The 18,621-nt window shown below is 55.8% G+C and overlaps 1 protein-coding gene and 1 non-coding gene across 5 annotated transcripts in view; both read left to right on the top strand.

Moving 5' to 3' along the window:
* Usp20 (ubiquitin specific peptidase 20) overlaps nucleotides 1-18,621 on the top strand; it is a 39,819-nt gene that overhangs the window by 14,855 nt on the left and 6,343 nt on the right. For 3 of the 4 annotated variants that reach the window (XM_027942888.2, XM_027942903.2, XM_027942885.2), the window contains exons 2-14: nucleotides 1,970-2,066; nucleotides 4,340-4,393; nucleotides 6,799-6,861; nucleotides 7,325-7,456; nucleotides 8,883-8,979; nucleotides 9,406-9,475; nucleotides 10,851-10,964; nucleotides 11,867-11,945; nucleotides 14,229-14,676; nucleotides 15,020-15,160; nucleotides 15,445-15,560; nucleotides 15,933-16,105; nucleotides 16,659-16,753. In XM_027942888.2, coding sequence (XP_027798689.2) covers nucleotides 1,986-2,066; nucleotides 4,340-4,393; nucleotides 6,799-6,861; nucleotides 7,325-7,456; nucleotides 8,883-8,979; nucleotides 9,406-9,475; nucleotides 10,851-10,964; nucleotides 11,867-11,945; nucleotides 14,229-14,676; nucleotides 15,020-15,160; nucleotides 15,445-15,560; nucleotides 15,933-16,105; nucleotides 16,659-16,753 — 1,663 coding nt within the window. In that variant the 5' untranslated portion in view covers nucleotides 1,970-1,985. Of the gene's footprint in view, nucleotides 1-1,342; nucleotides 1,471-1,969; nucleotides 2,067-4,339; nucleotides 4,394-6,798; nucleotides 6,862-7,324; nucleotides 7,457-8,882; nucleotides 8,980-9,405; nucleotides 9,476-10,850; nucleotides 10,965-11,866; nucleotides 11,946-14,228; nucleotides 14,677-15,019; nucleotides 15,161-15,444; nucleotides 15,561-15,932; nucleotides 16,106-16,658; nucleotides 16,754-18,621 lie in introns of those variants that run through there. The other variant, XM_027942895.3, reaches the window with a different exon arrangement.
* Nucleotides 12,368-12,441, top strand: Trnaa-ugc (transfer RNA alanine (anticodon UGC)). Its single transcript has one exon. It is a non-coding gene; the product is annotated as a tRNA-Ala (tRNA).

Raw genomic sequence — 18,621 nt, forward strand, 5'->3', positions numbered from 1 at the left:
AGACGCTGCAGGTCTGCCTGTCCACCACAGCCCTCTCCGCACACAGCTGCTTCTTCACTGCCAGGTGCTCCTCAAGCAAAGCATTGTTTTTTTTTTTTTCTTTTTAAAATTTGTTCTAATTAGTTATACCTGACAGTAGAATGTATTTTAACATATTGTACATATACGGAGTGTAACAATGTAACTTCTCACTCTCTGGTGGTACTTGGTGTAGAGTCACATTGGTCATGTAGTCATTCATGCTCTAGGTTAGTAATGTCCGAGTCACTCTACTGTCTCTCCTATTCCCACCCCCTCTCCCTTCCCTTCATTCCCCTTTGTCCAATCCAAAGTACTTCTATTCTTCCTTAAACACCCCTTCCCCACCCCTTATTATGAATTAGCATCTGCGTATCAGAAAACATTCTCCTTTGTTTTTTTGAGATTGGCTTATTTTATTTAGCATGATATTCTCCAGTTCCCTCAATTTACCAGAAAATGCCATAACTTCATTCTTCTTTAAGGCTGAGTAATATTCCATTGTATGTATATACTATATTTTCTTTACCCATTCATCTGTTGAAGGGCACTTGGTTGGTTCCACAATTTAGCTATTGTGAATTGAGTTGCTATAAACATTGATGTGACCGCATCACTGTAGTATGAAACATTAATTTTCCAAACCAAAATCTTTTTCTTTTTCTGATTTTAGAGAGAAAGAAATGGTATGCAAAAGAATTGGCCAGGCACAGTGGTACACACTCGCAATCCCAGCTACTTGGGAGGCTGAAGCAGGGGGAGCACAAATTAAAGGCCAGCCTCAGAAACTTAGTGAGACTTTGTCACAAAATAAAGTAAAAAGGAGTATAGCTCAGTGGTAGAGCACCCCTGGGTTCAATCCCCAGACGACAAAAAAAAAAAAGGGGGGTGGGGGATAAAAAAGAAGTTGATCTAAGAAGGAAAGCAGATGGCTGGGAGCTGTGGCACCCACTTGTAATCCCAGCAACCCAGGAGGCTGAGGCATGAGGATCTCAAGTTCAAGGCCAGCCTGGGCAAATTAGCAAAACCCTGTCTTAAAATAAAATAAAAGGACTGGGGTATAGCTCAGTGGAAGAGCACTTCCTGGTGTCTGTGAGGCCCTGGGTCGATCCCCAGTACCACTAAGTAAATAGATAGATCCATAAATTCATAAGCACATAAATGACAAGAGTGTTGGGAGGTACTGACCTCTGCCTTAGTGACTGATTTCACCTTGTCCTTGAGACTTTCACTTAAACAAAGCAGCACAGCTGTCCCCCACTGCTCGAACCTGCCCTGACACCACCCCCAGCGGTTTGTAAGCACTCTTTACCTGGTTTCCTAGGTGGTGGCTGCCCTGCGCTCTGCTTGTCCTGCTGTTCTCAGGACATTGTCCTCCTGTTCTCTGGACGTTCTCCAGAGGTGGTGCCAGTCACCTGTCTCCCCGGTGTCCTGCTAATAATGCAGCTGTAGGTGAGCTTCTCCCTGGAAGTGAGGCAGGTGGCCTGCAGGCCCTAGGCCTCCCACGGGCTCTTGAGACCACCCAGGCCCAGGCCAGCGTCTCCTCCTTGCTCTTTGGAGATGCAGCCTTTCCCCCGCCGGCCCTCTTGGTGCAGTGGCCTCCAGGACTTGGGTTTGGCTTCCTACTGAGGAAAGCCGCCACAGCTTCCGTCTTCCATGTGTAGCTCCTGAGCACAGGCAGGATGGTTGTGCCTCCTGCCAGGGATTCTGGGCCTCCCGCATGGCACTGGGCAGGCGCTCTGTGGGGGACCTGCATTAGACTCTGTGGTCTCCCTGAGTCCTCCTGGCAGCCGTCTGGGGCAGCTCCATCTTCTCAGACAAGAAGTAAGGCTCAGGCTGAGTGCTTCCCTGGGTCACCAGCTGGTGTGTGGCAGAGCCAGACTCAAAGCCTAAGTCGAGTGCTTCACCTCTAGGCTGCCATTGACCCAGGACTGCCTGTGTCTTCTTGCAGGTGAGCCCAGGAGAGAATGGGGGACCCCAGGGACTTCTGCCCTCACCTGGACTCCATAGGGGAGGTGACCAAAGAGGACTTGCTGCTCAAATCTAAGGTAAAGGGGCAGACCTTATGACCAGGGCCCACGCCCAGGGCTGCTGTGCCTGGTGCACCGTGTCTGAAACAGGCAGCACTGGCTGCCCTGGGCGCTTAGCCTCTGTGCAGATGGGGAGGCTGGCGTCTGTAGGGAGTCCCCTTCCAGGGCTGGATCCCAAGGCCATTAATTACAGTCTAGATGGGCCATTAGCTGTTGGGGCTGAGCAAGTGCTGCTGAGTCTGCCAGGGACCAGTTTTATTTTGCTCCTGCCATGTGGGAGGAGCCCAGGGCCTGGGAGAGCCACACCCAGCCCTCCCTTCTCACTACCTGGGCTCAAGTGGAAGGCGCGCCTCTTCTCTGAATGGGAGGATGCATTGTAATTGTCTTTTTGTTGGTGAATTAATATATTTTGAAAAAATCACGCTGTCACATGGCCAAGAATGAAACAGCAGGAGAAGGTAAATGTCAGAAGCCCCCTCCCTCCGACCCCCTAGGTAACCACCTGCCTTGGTGTTTATTGTACCTTTTCAGTTTTTCGTGCAAATACAAGCAGATGCTCTTCCTCTCCTTTCTGCCCTTTCTTGTATAAGAGAGGGCAGACTGCTCCCTGTTTTGTGTGTAAAGTGCTTCAGTCACAGAACAGCCTGCCCCGGAGCTCGTCAACCTCAGGTTGTAGAGAGGCCCTGTCCTTCTCTGTCTGGAAGCTTGGCCACGCTTCATTGTGGACACAGTGACTGACCCTCTGAGTGCCACTGTGCGTGGCAGAGCTGTGCAGGGTGGATTTCTGGGCACGTGCTGGGCTTTTTCCAGCCCTACCTCACCGCACCAGTGGCCTTTGGCTTGAGCAGGGTTGTGGGCCCTGGTGAGGAAAGTTCTCCAGCATCTGGAGCTGCTTTCAAAGTGAGTCTGCCACCCTCATGGCGTGGACAAGGGCAGAGTGAGGCTCCAGTGCACATTTCCGCGCCCTCTGATACCCGGTTTCTTCCCAAATCGCACCAAGGAAGGAGCAGGCCAACCAAGAAGGGGTTTCCCAGGAGGCAGGTGTCAGGGCAGAAGGCGAGGGGGGTGGGGCCTGGGACCGTCTGGGCTGGGCCTTCCAGAAGTGTGCTAGTGTCCTGGAGCCCCGAGCGGAAGACTGGGCTCGTCTTCGGCACCTCTCTGACCATCCCAAAAGTTATGGAGTAAACCCAGCACTGTTTTAAAATACTCAGGGGCGAGGCTCAGAGCAGGCATGGTGCAGGAGGTGCTGCCAAGAAGTGCTCAGGAGAAGACCTCAGCTGCCAGTGGCTGGGGGTGGAGAGGAGAGCAGCATGACATGGATTTCAGATGAGCACAGACAGATGGGCCGCTGGGAGTGGACAGAGTCAAGCACACCGTTCGCTGCGGGGAGGCCGAGCAGTTCCGGTTCTTGGGGCTCATCCAGTGGACGTGTATCTAAGGACACAGCAGCATTTATCGGACACTTTCATGGAGGAGGACACTGGCGGCCACCTGATGTTCATCAGCAAGAGAATGGGCAAGGAGGGCCTGATGTGTCCAGAGTCAAAACTGCAAAGAATGAGGTGTGGTCTCCACGTACAGACCACAGCAGGGGACAGGGTCATCTCCTGAGAGAGATGTTTTGTGTGATCTTAACTTTCACTAAAAATCACCCCCGAGGGCTGTGCTTACATGTTTGTATAAGAAGAATGAACAGAGGATGGACTTCTAAAGGTGACAGCATGTGCGTATCATCTGCTATACTTCAGATCTTATGCAGCACATGTGTACAAAAGCGATTGTCACAGCAAGCAGACAAATGACCGAGATGAAAAAACAGACCTGGAGTTTAGGAGTGAATTGTGAAATCAGAACCTCAGGAGAGGTCACAGATTCGCAAAGGTGGGCCGCTGCTCTGGGTCTTCTGGGCAGACTGATCACGGGTTGCCACTGCAGCATCTTCAGTGAGAGGGAGCAGGCCTTGCAGGTCTAGCTTGTTTTCTTCACCTGAACCACTGAGGGTCCTGAATGCAGCCTCCTGTGGAGGCCTGGAGCCTACCTGGCCTTGTCAGGGGACCAGGCTTTCTTGGTAGTGGCTAGGATGACCTACCTCCTGCTCTGGGGCTCAAGCTCCTTGGCTTCACTGTCTAACCTTGCTCTTGCAGGAGCATGAGCCTCTCAGCCCCTATTTTTCGTCCATGAAGAGGGAGCTTGGTGGCATCTGCAGCACAGGCTCGTGGCGATGGTAGGGCAAACCTGCTCCGCTCCCAGTGTGGCTCTCACTCCCTCTTCTCTCACCTCCACTCCCACAGGGAAGCTGCCAGTCCTGTGGTGTTGCTGGACCCAACCTGTGGGCCTGTCTCCAGGTAAGGGGTCCTTACGGCACTTGGGGCGTGGGTTCAGTCTAGATTTTGAGCTGACAGTGCTTGTCCCTGCTGGGCACTGTCAGAAGCTTGGGCTCCAGGGTCAGCAAGTCCCTGGGCAGGCTGCTCTAGGAGCTGTTAAGAGTGACAAGAGAAAAGAGCAGGTTGGGAAGATGCGGGGCTGAAGGTCCCACCTCCACCCCGGCAGAACTCTCCTGAAGAGTGCGCAGAGGTAGGTGCCTGGGCCGAGCCTGCACAGCCTACCCTTCCCCAGCTGGCAAGTAGGGACTTCTCACCCACAGCTGTGCCCAGAATGGGCTTAGGGTGGACTTGACAAGACAGCTGCCCATGACAGGCTTGGCATGGGCACAGCCCAGACAGCATGCAGGAAAGTCTGGCGGAATTGTATTGTAATCATCGCTTGCCACACAAAGTGGGTCCACCAAACAGAGCAGTTTGTGACGGGGTGGCCAGAACCCTGACAGAGCAGGCTCCTGCTCAGGAGGTGTGAGCCTTCTGGGAAAATAAAAAGTCTGGAATAATCAGTAAGAAATAAGACAAAGCCAAAGATAGATTTGAAAAGTGAATGCTGAGCACGGTGGTGCATGCCTGTAATCCCACTGTTAGGCTGAGGCAGGAGGGTGGTGTGTTCCAAGCCAGCCTCATCAACAGCGAGGCGCTAAGCAACTCAGTGAGACCCTGTCTCTAAATACAAAACAGGGCTGGGGATGTGGCTCAGTGATGGAGTGCCCCTGGTTCCAAAAAACAAAAACAAAAACAGAAACAGAGCCCCTGGTGGGAGAGTTTGGAACTGAACAACTGAAAAAGGCCCCTTCTTTATTGAAGGAAAGTCCCTCAAAGGCCTGGATGAGGTTTCAGCCAGAGGAGTCTTGTTTCTGTGCTTGTTTCTCCCTGTGGCAGGGGTCTTGCCTAAACAGGTAGATGGCGTTTGGAAGCCACACCCGTCTCTGGGAGGCCCTTTGGCTCTATCTCCCATCCCCCATATCCAGAGCTGAGCTTGAACTTGAGCAGTGAGCTGGGAGAGGGTGCCCATGAACTGTTGTTCTCAAACCAGTGGATTCTACCTGGGAGTTCCCAAGACCAGCCTTCCCTGCCAAATGGCCCGAATGTCGCTCAGGTCACACATGGCTCATGGCTGGGCCCCAGCAGCAGTTCCTCTGGGTGGTGGGATTGCAAGTGATTTTCATTTTTTTTCTTCATAGCTTTGTAGCATTTTGCAAACTTTCTCTAAGTATATATTATATTTTATAATCATAGATTTTATAATCATAGTAAAAAAATTACCTACAACTTCTTAAAATCCATGAGTAGAAGCAAAGAAGACAGTGAACTCTAGGGGTGAGGACACAAGCTTTGCCGACACTCAGGGTTCCAGGGCCGCTCTGGCCTCTTCTGTTGAGGCCTTTCACTTAGTATGACTAGGACTGCAGGACACCATCTGGACACCCAGGGGACAGCAAGAAGGCTGAGACATGGTCCTGCCTTAAGGGAGTCCAAGGTCCTCCAGACAGGCAGATGAGGGAACCTTATGCGGGAAATGGGGCCTTTTGGCCATGACTTTTTGTGCGTGTGGTGCTGGGTGTTGAACCAGAGCCTTGTGCATGCGAGGCAAGTGCTCTACCAACTGAGCTCTATCCCCAGCCCTTGGCCATGACTTTATGGTCTCAGCTGAAAGGTCCTTTCCTGGAACATTTCTCTAGTCTGTACATTGCTGACCCCAGATGCCAGTGACACCAGGCCCTCCCAGGGAGGGGCAGGTACCTTGGCCACTGATTGCCAGCTCTGCAGTGGAGATGTCTAAGCTGGGCCTGGGAAATGGGCAGATCTTGGAGAGGCAAGTGCAGGGCTGAAGGCAGCTCCTCAAGGACACGAGGCCCTGCCTTGGGACATGGGATCATCATCAGCCCCCAGCCACCTCCTTGCCATATTTTGGGTTTTGCTACTGGGGATTAAGCCCAGGGGTGCTCCACCACTGAGCTACACCCCCAGCCCTGTTTATTTTTGAGACAGGGTCTCACTAAATTGCCCAGGTCAATCTTGAACTAGTGATGCACCTGCCTCAGCCTCCCAAGTAGTTAAGATTACAGGTCTGTGCCACCGTGCCTGGCAGGAAGTGGGGTTCTGGTGGAAGGACAGGGTCTGGGCCCCAAGTAGCCCAGCTCCAGTTATGACCCTGCCTGAGCTTCTGCCCTTCACTAAGAGCGTCCCCGCCCAGGTGAGCTGCAGCTGGACAGACTGGGCTCCTTCAGGCAGCAGCACCGCAGTTGCTCATGGGGCCTGTTGGGTAGAGGTGGGCCACCCTGCCTCTTAGGGTGCAGTGAGGGGCTTACTGCCTTGACACCCTCCTCCTGGATGGTCCCAATCCACACTTGCCTCCTTCCTCCCAGGTTGCCTGCCCCTATGTTGGCTGCGGAGAGTCCTTTGCTGACCACAGCACCATTCACGCGCAGGTAGGTGTGGTGGCCAGAACGCAGGCTGCGCAGTCAGGCAGCCTGGGTGGAGCCAAGCCAGCCACCTGCCACTCTGCCTGCTCCTGGCCTCCGTGGCTGAGGCTCTGAAGTGGGGACAGTCATAGGGACCCACAAAGAAGCAGGAGAGAGGGAGTACGGGTGAAAGCGCTGGCACACGCCTGACTGGAAGCCGCAAAACCAGAGGGGCCTCTACTTTTTAAATTTTTTTTTTTAGTTATAGATGGACACAATACCTTTATTTGTTTATTTATTTATGTATTTATTTTTACATGGTGCTGAGGATTGAACCCGGGGTCTCACACCTGTGATGCGAGTGCTGCACCACTGAGCCCCAGCCCCAGCCCCAGGGGCCTCTTCTGAGGCCAGAGAGCGAGGCAGCCCTGACTCGGCTTGACACCTGTTAGGCCAGGTCTCCTGGGCCTTATTTTGGATCTCCTTCCAGGCTAAGAAGCACAACCTGACAGTGAACCTGACCACATTCCGGGTCTGGTGCTATGCCTGTGAGCGGGAGGTGTTTCTGGAGCAGCGGCTGGCGGCCCACCCACCTGGCTCCCCGCCCAAGTTCTCAGAGCAGGTGAGACACTGCTGGGGATGGGGGCCCTGTGGCCCGAGCATCCAGGGAGCGTGCTTCGTGGGTTCCAGTCGTTGAGTGCTCCTGGCCAGTGAGCTCTCAGGTGTCCGAGGAACTTGTGTCGACAAATGCTCTTTGAGCGCACTTGTGTGCCCAGGCCGCATGGAGCTTTGAGAATGCAGAGTGACCCTCAGGCGCTTAAAGGCCCTGGGGCAGCTGTGTGTGAGTGCAGGGTGTAGGGTGGGTCCAGGGACCCTCCCAGGCCTTATGGGGGTCACCCATGGCCCCTGGTGTCCCATATCTAAGCATGTCCTGAGGGATCACAAGTAGTCGCTGTAGCATGCTCATCCGTGGGAAACTAGGAGGCTGCCTGGATGATGAGGCAGCCAGAGAATAGTCCCTCCAAGCAGCAAGGCACTGTGCGGCCTCCAGAGTGGCCGGTCGAGCCGCTGTCAGAACAGCCAGTGAGCTGCAGTTGAGGCCCAGGGGAGCCAGGCCACGCCTCCCTGCATCTCCTCCTCGTGTAGACGGTTACATGATGGTGCTTGATGAGCATTTATTGAATACACTTTTTTTTTTTTTAAAGAAAGAGTGGGAGAGAGAGAGAGAGAGAGAGAGAGAGAGGGAGAGAGAGAGAGAGAGAATTTTTTAATATTTATTTTTTAGTTCTCGGCAGACACAACATCTTTGTTTGTATGTGGTGCTGAGGATCGAACCCGGGCCGCACGCATGCCAGGCGAGCGCACTACCGCTTGAGCCACATCCCCAGCCCCTTGAATACACTTTTGAACACAGGAGGTGTTTATGGATCTAAAATAAAGGCTGTAAAACCACATACATACACAGCCAGGCATAATGGTCCATACCTGGGATCCCAGCTACTTGGGAGGCTGAGGCAGGAGGATGGCAAGTTCAAGGCCAGCCTCAGCAACTTAATTAGACCCTGTCTCAAAATAAAAAATAAAAAGAGCCACGGGTGCAGCTCAGTGATAGAGCACCCCCATGCTCAATCCCCAGTACCGCAAAACAAAGACAAAAACAAAAACTTCCAATATATGCAGCATCTAGCTTGCAGTGAGTGTTTTGAAGTGAGAAGTTTGAAGTCTGTGTATTATAGTTAATAAGATCCTCTCCTAGAAATGGAATCTCATAGTTTTTCTTTATGTTCTTGTTTTTTTCCCAGATATATTAGAAATAAAATTATTCATTATTGCAAATAAAAAATACAAGTCAGTGACCCTGTGCTCACATTAGCTGCTGATGCCATCTCTTCCTAGGCTGTTCCTGCTCTGATGGACCAACATGGTCCGTGCTCTGTGCGTGGGGCCGGGGCTGTGGGCTGGTCCTGCCCTCTGGAGGCAGGTAGCCCCCTCCCCAGCCCTTCTCCCTCCCCAGCCCCCTTTTCCTTCTCTCTGGGTCTTGAACACAGGACTCTCCGCCACCCTCTCATCCTCTGAAAGCTGTTCCCATTGCTGTGGCTGATGAAGGAGAGTCTGAGTCAGAGGACGATGACCTGAAACCTCGAGGTAATGGCCCCAGAACAAGGGGAGGTGTGGGGCAGGCTGAGCCCTCCGCTGGGGGCTGGGAGCTCTAGGGTCAGGAGGAGGGACAGCCATACGGGGTGGTAAGTGGCTTCCTTTAGAGGGCCAGTGGGCCCAGCTGAGGTCCTAGAGGCCTGGCGTCCTCCCTCAGCTGTGTGGCCTTGGGCAGGTGGCCCCTCTGCAGTTGGCCTCCTGGTCAGTGTGGGCAGGGCAGCATGGCTTAGGACCCTGTTTACCTCCCGAGTTCAGGACCTTGGAGCCCCAGGAGCAGGAGCACACTGGCTCACTGAAGGCTTTCTGGGGAGCGCACCTTCCACCATCCTGGGGGGCTCTGGGTGGCGGCTCCACCGGGGGAGACCTGGGAGGCCGTTCTGGGCTGGGCACTAACCCACCCCTGGTGTCTGTCCCCAGGCCTCACAGGCATGAAGAACCTCGGGAACTCCTGCTACATGAACGCAGCCCTGCAGGCCTTGTCCAACTGGTAGGTGGTCCTCATCCCCGTGATGTCCCAGTCATCTGGCAAAGCTGCCACGCTGCACGCGTGTGCCCCAGGACCCAGCGGTCCTTCCTGCGTGCGCACCCTGCAGAGCTGAGGGGTGCACATGTGAGCAAGGGTGCTCGTCAGGGTTTTCTGTCAGAGACCAGCTGCAGGCCCACCTGGGGCTGGGTCTCGGCTGAGGGGAGAGCACTGGCTTGGTGTGCGCCAGGGCCAGGGTTCCGCCCTGGCGCTCTATGGAAAAAAAAGCCTCCTGGCACAGGGTATAAATTAGCGCAGCGTAGCCCAGTCTTACAGGAAATGCAGGAAGACAGCGTTCTTGAAGTAGGAGGGGTGCAGACCTGCAAGTGGGAAAGGGGGTTACCAGGCTTTGTGGTAACAGGTGCGGGCCTGTCTGGGGGAAATATTTCCTTTTAAGGATAGGCTTTCCATTCCATTAGGCTGGGGGTATCCCTGTGCCTGATACAGCATCTCCCACTGAGAAGGGATCGGGTGGGTATCTATAGGCAAAGGAGGGAAGAGCGAACAGGTAAGTGTGTGTAGAAAAATCTGGAAAGAAAAACCCCCAAATATTCAGAGTAGCTGTCCTCGGGTGGCCAGATGGTCAATATTTTAAATCATCAGTGTATCCTTTTATGCATAAGGTCACTTTTGAAAGCATGAACCAAAGGACGGTGGGAGGCACCTTCAGGCCTGGGGGGTTCTGCAGGTGGGCAGGCTGGAGGGCTGGCCCACGTACTCCATGCAGCTCTTGCTCCTGGCCTCAGGCTCTCCAGCAGGAGCTGCCTCTGCCCCAGGAGACAGGGCTGCGTCTGTTTCCCAGGGTAACAAACGCCACGCCTGGTGGCTTCACCACCAGCCATCTGCTGCCCTCCATTTCAGAGGCCAGAAGTCCAGGACCAAGGGGCCTACAGGTCTGGTTTCTTCCAGGTCTCTCCCTGGTAGCAGCTGCAGCTGCTCCAGGTCCTCGAATGGTCTCCCTGTGTGCACACGGGCCTGACACCTGGCTTTTAAAGTAATCGCAGAGACTTGGGAGGCTGAGGCAGGAGGATCGCAAGGTCAAGGCCAGCCAGGGAAACTTAGCAAGACCCCTGGGTTCAATCTTCAATACTGGGGGAGGGGAAAGGACCCTGTGTCTATTTGCAGTCATGTCTGAGGTTCTAGGAGTTAGGACTTTATATGAATTGGTGGGGGGCTACAGTCTAGCCCTAATGGGGTCCTTCTAATCATCAGCAGGCATTTCTGGGTGTGGGGGCCTCTGTTCCCACACGAGCACTTGGTGCTTCTGCTCTCTGCAGCTCCTCGTAAGTGATCCCTGTTCCCTCTTCCCCTCTGACCTGGCTCACGCTCCCTTCCCTAGCCCTCCGCTGACCCAGTTCTTCCTGGAGTGTGGCGGCCTGGTGCGCACTGACAAGAAGCCAGCCCTGTGCAAGAGTTACCAGAAGCTGGTCTCTGAGGTCTGGCACAAAAAACGGTGAGAGACTGAGCCCCTGACCTTGGGCAGGTACACAGGGACTGGGTTTCTGTCAGTTGTCTTGATTGGACACATCCTGTGGATTTGGTCCTGAGCCAAGCACTTGCTTTTCAAGACCCCGTGAGATGCTCACAGCAGGTTGCATGCAGCCCTGTTTTACCAGTGGGGACTGAGACTTCTTGCTGTCAGTCACAGGGCTTGGGAAGGACAGAGCTGGGATTGGGGCTGGCGGTGAACCCAGATGGCAGCCACTTCACAGATGACTGTGCCAGTCCCAGGTCTCGGGTGGTGGGTGCTGGCCAGGCACAGGCTTGTGGCTCAGCATGAAATGAATTTAAAGACCAGAAACCTGAGTTGGATCTTTCACCAGGAAAAGTCAAAATTGGGAATGATTTATAATGAGCACTTAGAAATGTGTCAAGTGCAGAAGTGGATTAAGAGCCACCAATACTCCAGTTGTACTCAGGTGTGTGCCCCATGGGCTCTTGTATGTGCATTTTTGCAGAAAACTCAGGAAATCTGACTGTGCTTCTCTCTAGATGGTGCCAGTAGTGGTGCTTCTTTGTTGTACTTTTCTGAAATTCTAGATTTTTCAAGAAGGAATGGGTATTGCTCTTAAAAAAAAAAAAAATAGATGTTTCACAGTAATAAAGCAGGCTGGGCCCATCCTGGGCGCTTGGGAAATGACACTCCCCAGTTGAGAGCTCCTTGCCCAGTCGAGGCAGCAGCCAGGCCTCTCGGGTTCCTTCCTGACCACCCTGATCATGAGCTGCAGGAGCCCTTGGGTGTCCCTGCACCAGGCCAGGTGCCCCTGAGTCAACATAGATTCACTGGTCACCCGCATCTCAGTGCCAGTAGTGCAAGGCTGGCAACTTGGACTGATGGGTTTGGTCTCCCCACAGACCAAGCTATGTGGTCCCTACCAGCCTGTCCCATGGGATCAAGTTGGTCAACCCGATGTTCCGAGGCTATGCTCAGCAGGTAAGCCACTGAGCTGCCAGGGCACACCCAGTGCCTTGCTGTCAGCCAGAGGGGACCCAGCACAGTGCTGCAGGAGGTCTGAGTGGGTGGGCCCCCGACCAGGCACGTATTACGTAAGCCCTTCCTGCGGGGATGTGGGGCCCCCAGCCCCATTCTGGTGTTTAACCCCACACTACAGGTGGGGAAGCTGAGGCTCAGGGGCCTTGTCACTAGTCCTGGTGCATAGCCAATGCACGGTGGAGGGACTCTGAGCCCAGGTAGCTTGGCTGCAGTGTAGTTGTCCCCAGCCCTGCAGTCACAGTGGCACAAACCACAGTGCAGTGTCACTTTTATTAAAGATTTTAATTATATATTTTTTTAATATAGAGAACTCTTTTGAAACTAGCTGTCTTTATCTGTTTTATAAAATCATGAAGCCGGGCTGGGGATGTAGCTCAGTTGGTAGAGTGCTTGCCTTGCATGCACAAGGCTCTGGGTTCAATCCCCAGCACCACAAAAAAAAAAAGAAGAAAGAAAGAAATCACGCGGCCTAGTGCTGGGGAGGGATTATAGCTCATGAGTAGAGTGTGTGCACAAGGACACACACACACACACACACACACACACACACACCCCCCACAAGAACAAGACAAAGCAGAGCACAGCCTTGGGTGGACCTCAGCCCCAAGCTAAGCCAATGAATACCAAGGTCCAGGTCCCCAGGGGGTTCCCAGCCAGGCCTGTCTGTGTCACCTCTTGTGCCACCTGAGCGTGGGGCCCTGGGGTCCACAGCAGGCGTTGGGGTTGCACCCGCTGTCCACCTCTCAGCCAGCCTGCCAGCCCCTTCTAGGCCTGCTGCTGCTCTTTCTCTGCTTACCCCTGGGTGGGCGCGTGCCTGGGGAGCCCCGCACTGCCTGACAGCCCCCTTTCTGGGGAGGGATGCATCCACTGCTGTCACCTTGTGTCACAGATCACACAGGTGTGGTGACAGGGGTGGGATTCAAGCCCAGCTGAGTGCTGGCCCTCAGCCCTGGGTGAGGACACTGTTAGGGGAAGCTTGATGCTGCGTAACCTCCACCCGGCCTCCGGAGAACCTCCCTCTCTGGTCTTGGACATGTGCAGGGACACTCCTGAGTCTGAAGTGCAGTGCAGCTGTGGGCCTCTCTCCATGGCCGAGGGACACTGTCATGCCTCTGCATGAGAATTTGTCAACATTTGTCTAACACAATGTTGTGTTAGAAGGAAGGACCAGAAGGAGACGCAGATGGTGATTAAGGGCTTGTTTTTTCTAAGGACCTGTCAATGAACCTGACTTGGGGCCCCTGCATGCCCCATGATGCGCACAGACTGGTGGTGGACCCCCAATCCTGCCAGGGGAAAGCATACCCCGGCCTCCGTTCCCCGTCAGTAGGGCCAAGAGAACAGGCTGTGTTCTCCAGGCTTGGGGCCGGGGCGTGGCTGGCAGCGTGGCTGGCTTGGTTGGCTCTGCTGTATGACCCTCCCTGCCTTGTGGGGCCAGCACTGGTCAGGGACTTTCAGAGTTGGACTCGGGACCCAGGGCCTCCTCCAGTGCCCTCAGCTCTCCAGGTGGGCCGGGCCCGCCCCTAGTGCCCTTCAGAGCATCCTTGGGCGTGCAGCTCCCTGCTGGCCCAGTGGGCTGCCTGCCAGAGTCCACCTCCCCGGCTCCCACTGCCTGGCGGCCGGGGCACCACTTCTGGGGAGAAGCCACCTGAGCACTGAGCCCATGTCATGCCCGGGTCTGCAAGGCCAAAGGACCCTGACCCCAGGGCCTGCCTTCCAGTGCTGCACCGGCAAGGGAAGGTGCAGGCCTGTGGCCGGATGGTACATCAGGGAGGACCAAAGGAAGGGTGATCGCGTGGCTGGCTGGCCTGCTGGGTGGCGCTGCACCTCCAGGACTCTGCCAAGTCCTCCCCTTCTGTATCCTGTCCTACACGCCCCTGCTCCCCACCTGCCCACACTGGCCTCTCCTTTAGGGAACAGGTGACTTCAGTGGCGGACACTGTGCTGCAGATGTGGCATGTACCTAGCTGCACACCTGGCTCTGCCTGGCACTGAGTTGTGAGGCCAGGGAGGGTCCCCAGCCTCTGCCCTTCAGTGTCCTTCTCAGGAGAATGGGGATTAGGACAGACCTGCCCTGGAGGCCACCATGAGGGGCTGAGCAGCCTGTCTGCCCAGGGCCCCCACCAGGACCTCTCAGCAGCGGCTGGCATCCTGTGGGCAGGGCAGTGGGCACATGCAGTGCCCTCCCACGTGGACGGCCCGTTGACGTGGCCCTGGTTACAGGACACCCAAGAGTTCCTGCGCTGCCTGATGGACCAGCTGCATGAGGAGCTCAAGGAGCCGGCTGTGGCGGCCACGGCGGGGCTCACAGAGGCCCGGGACTCGGACTCAAGTGACACAGATGAGAAACGAGAGGGCGACCGGAGCCCGTCGGAAGACGAGTTCCTGTCCTGCGACTCTAGCAGTGACCGGGGTGAAGGCGACGGGCAGGGGCGCGGCGGGGGCGGCTCGCAGGCCGAGGCGGAGCTGCTGATCCCCGATGAGGCGGGCCGCGCCATCTCCGAGAAGGAGCGCATGAAGGACCGCAAGTTCTCCTGGGGCCAGCAGCGCGCCAATTCGGAGCAGCTGGACGAGGACGCAGACGTGGACACGGCCATGGCTGCCCTTGATGACCAGCCTGCCGAGGCCCAGCCACCGTCACCGCCGTCCATCAGCCCCTGCCGGACCCCAGGTATCAGTGAACTGGGGGCACCCTGGCCACGGGGCCACAGCACCTTTGCCTACAAGCCCGTGTGTGCCAAGCCCAGCATGCAGCAGCCCACCCAGATCCTACTGTGGCTGGACTCAGGTGCGACGCAGCTTCAGCGTCCAGTCACCCGGCCAACAGCCAGAGCCCGTGCGGTCCCTGGTGGGAGACAGAAGGGCAGCTCCATCCCTGTGGCCCGGGGGTGGGGCAGGGTAGGCAGACAGTGGGTTGAGGTTTTCGTCCCGTCAGGAGCTGCTGGAAGGTCCTCCTGGCCTGAGGGACCCTGTGTGGCTGCCCCGGCCTGGTATCGTCCCTCCTCTGCCCCCAGAGCCGGACAATGATGCCCACCTACGCAGCTCCTCTCGCCCCTGCAGCCCTGTCCACCACCGCGAGGGCCACGCCAAGCTGTCCAGCAGCCCTCCTCGTGCGAGCCCTGTGAGGATGGGGCCGTCCTACGTGCTCAAGAAAGGTTCGGGGGCAGTAGGGTAGTGAGCTTGGGCAGGGCGAGGACAGGGTACAGTGGTGGCCGGTTGGCACACTGGCTGCTGGAGGCTGGGCCGCGTGCCCCTCACTAGGCACACCCCTGGGATGTGAGCAGGGCAGCCCTGCTTCACAGATGACAAACTGGGTGCCAGAGGTGGGTCACACTCCCCGTCACACGATCCCGCATCCTGGCAAAGGAGGGCGCAGTGTCTGTGCCTTGCCCCATCCTGGCAGCTGGAGGCTGGGCCTAGTCCTGTGCTGTGCCCCCAGCCCAGGCCCTGAGCACGGGCAGCCGGAGGCGGAAGGAGCAGCACTACCGCAGTGTCATCTCCGACATCTTTGATGGCTCCATCCTCAGCCTCGTGCAGTGTCTCACCTGTGACCGGGTGGGTATCCTGAGTGGGGAGGGCTGGGCTGCCTGCAGTTTCCACTTGGGGGGTGGCATGGGGTGGGGTAGCTGGGATGGAGTGGGTGTGGTGGGGCAGGGTGGGGTATGGCGGGGTGTGGTGGGTGGGGTGGGGTGTGGCGTGGTAGGTGTGGCGTGGTGGGGTGTGGTGTGGGTGGGTGTGGTGTGGTGGGTGGGGTGTTGTGGGGTGTGACAGGGTGGGGTGGGGTGGGGTGTACTCCCTCCTGGGCCCCCTGCCTTTCTCCTGGGGAGAACCCTGGTTGTGGGCTTTTGGGTCCAGGGCCTGGAGGGGCAGACTTGGTGTATAGGTGCTGCCAGAAGGTGGGTACCAGGCTGACCTTGGACCCCATAGGTGTCTACCACAGTGGAGACTTTCCAGGACCTGTCACTGCCCATTCCTGGCAAGGAGGACCTGGCCAAGCTCCACTCGGCCATCTACCAGAACGCACCCGCTAAACCAGGCGCCTGTGGGGACAGCTACACCACCCAGGGCTGGCTGGCCTTCATCGTGGAGTACATCCGGAGGTACGCCCCTACCTGCCACAGGGCCACCTTCCTGTCTGTCCTGGGTGGGACTCAGATATGCAGCAAAGTAGGAGCCCGCAGCCCCGGGGAGAACCGGGGGGGCTGGGAGGGTGCAGGAGCTTGCCAGAGAGGGGCAGGCAGGTGGGTTCCCTGGACACCCGGAGGCAGCCTGAGTCAGATGGTTCAATGAAGAAGGGTGGCAGGTGTGACCAAATGGCAACTGAAGGGGAGACAGCAGCCGGGAGCCAGCCTGCCCCAAGGGAAGAGCGACAGGTGGCCTCCCTGCACCCTGCCACACACCAAGTGACTTGCTGTGCAGCAGTGAGGTCCTCTGTGGCCGCCCAGGGGAGGGGCACCAAGACCCTGGCCCCTTCACAGGGAGAGGCGCCATCACTAGCTCGAGGACATGGTGGGGTCGCTCCAGATTTGTGCACCTCCTTGCCAAGCTGGCCCACTGGGCCTGTGGGGCCTCGGGCTTGAGCAGGCCATGCCAAAGCCCCCCGTCCTATCTGGCCCCACTCTGGTAGCCCTCACCCGCTTTCTGTCTCTGTAGGTTTGTGGTGTCCTGTACTCCAAGCTGGTTTTGGGGGCCTGTGGTCACTCTGGAAGACTGTCTTGCGGCCTTTTTTGCAGCTGATGAGCTGAAGGGTGAGTGGCCTGGCCAGTGGGGGTGGGGGTGGAGGTTGCTGGAGAGGGACACGGTGGACCCCACACACACTGTGGGCCAGGGTGCAGCCCGGCTCATGGGACATGTGCCTGGTTCTGTTCCCAACACCGAGCACGTGAGAGTCCCTGTGGCCACCTCTTGGCTGGGCCTGGCCACGCACCCTAGCCCACCGCTTCGTGGCTCGTGATGTTCATCTGTTTATATTTTTTTACCAGTGTGGAGGCAGTAGTGATATTCTGCTTTAATTTTTCATTTCCTTGATTATTGATGAGTTTAGATCCTTTTTCATTAAATGTATTGACTACTACTTTGAAATTTCCCATTCCTATTCCTCACCTATTTTTCTGTTGGCTGCTTGGGATCTTATTAATCTTTGGTAAAACTCTTTTTCAATTTTCAATTGTGGAAAAATATAAAAACGCAGAATTTACCACCATAACCTTTTTTTGAGGGGTGGGTACTGGAGATTGAACTCTGGGGCACTCCACCACTGAGCCACATCCCCAGCTCTATTTTATGTTTTATGTAGCGACAGGGTTTCACTGAGCTGCTTAGCACCTTGCTTTTGCTGAGGCTGGCTTTGAACTTGCGATCCTCCTGCCTCAGCCTCCTGCACTGCTAGGATTACAGGCGTGCACCACTGCGCTTGGCTCACCATAACCAATTTTAATGTTATTTTAAACAGGATGTCCACCTCCATAGTATTAAGTGCAGTCACATTACAGAGCAGCCATCCATTTCCATCTCTGTGTGTGTGTGTGTGTGTGTGTGTGTGTGGTGCTGGGCTGGAACCCAGGCCTCCTGCTTTGCCATGGGCCCCGCTTGACTCAGAACATTTTCATCTTGCAAAACGGAAACTCTGTGTCCATTGAGCAGCTTGCTGTCCCCCACCCTGCTCCTGCTGGCCAGCATTCTGCCTTCTGATTGGTGAACCTGACTTCTCTAGGCACTTTGTGTAAGTGCAGTTATAGTGCTAGCTTTTCTGTGATTGGTTTGCTGAGCATAGTGTCCCCAGGTTTCCTCCATGGAGCATGCATCAGAATCTCCTTCCTTTTTGTTTTGTTTTTTTTTTTTTTGGAAGTGTTGGGGTTGAATCCAGGCCTTGTGTGCCAGGCAAGTGCTCTACCCCTGAGCCACATTCCCAGCCCTTCCTTTTCGGGGCCAAGTGATATTCCTCTCAGTGGCTCTTCCACACTTTATCTATCCATTGGCCCCTCAGTGGACGCTAGGGTTGCTTCTGGGTATAGCTATTGTGAATACTGCTCTGTGAGCAAGGGTGAACAAGTATCTCTTTGAACTCCTCTGCAGTGTACCCAGAGGGGGACTGCCAGACCACGTGGCAGTCTTAGTTGCTGCCTTTTGAGGGGCCACCATTCAGGTTCCTGCAGGGCTGGTGCTGTGCCCAGGGCCCCGCTTTTCTTTGCACCTCGCCAGTGCTGTCCTGGCATTTCCCATTACAGCTAACCTGTGGGCGTGGTGGTGTGCCACTGAGGCTTGGATCTGCCTTCACTGACAGCAGTGAGGTGGGGCGTCCCTTCCTGGGCTCGTCCTCACTGGCGTGTCCTCTGGGGAGAAATGTCTGCTCCGGTCCTGTGTCCATTTCCTAACTAGGCTGCTCTATTGTTGGCTTTAGGGTCCCTCACGTGTTCTAGATGGTGACTGTGCTGCCAGGTGTTTTCCGTCCAGGGTTTGCTTCTCATTTCTGTCTTTGGTTCTTGGGGGTCTTTGATCCTGATGTGGCCCAGTTGTCTGCCGCTGCTCTTGGTGCGGTGCGTGCGCCTGGAGGCGGATCCCGGTACCGGCTGTCAGACTCCAGGTCTGAAGCTTTCCCCGGCCGTGTCCTGATAAT

Source organism: Marmota flaviventris, chromosome 13 (assembly GCF_047511675.1).
Source record: "Marmota flaviventris isolate mMarFla1 chromosome 13, mMarFla1.hap1, whole genome shotgun sequence".
Lineage (NCBI taxonomy): Eukaryota > Metazoa > Chordata > Mammalia > Rodentia > Sciuridae > Marmota > Marmota flaviventris.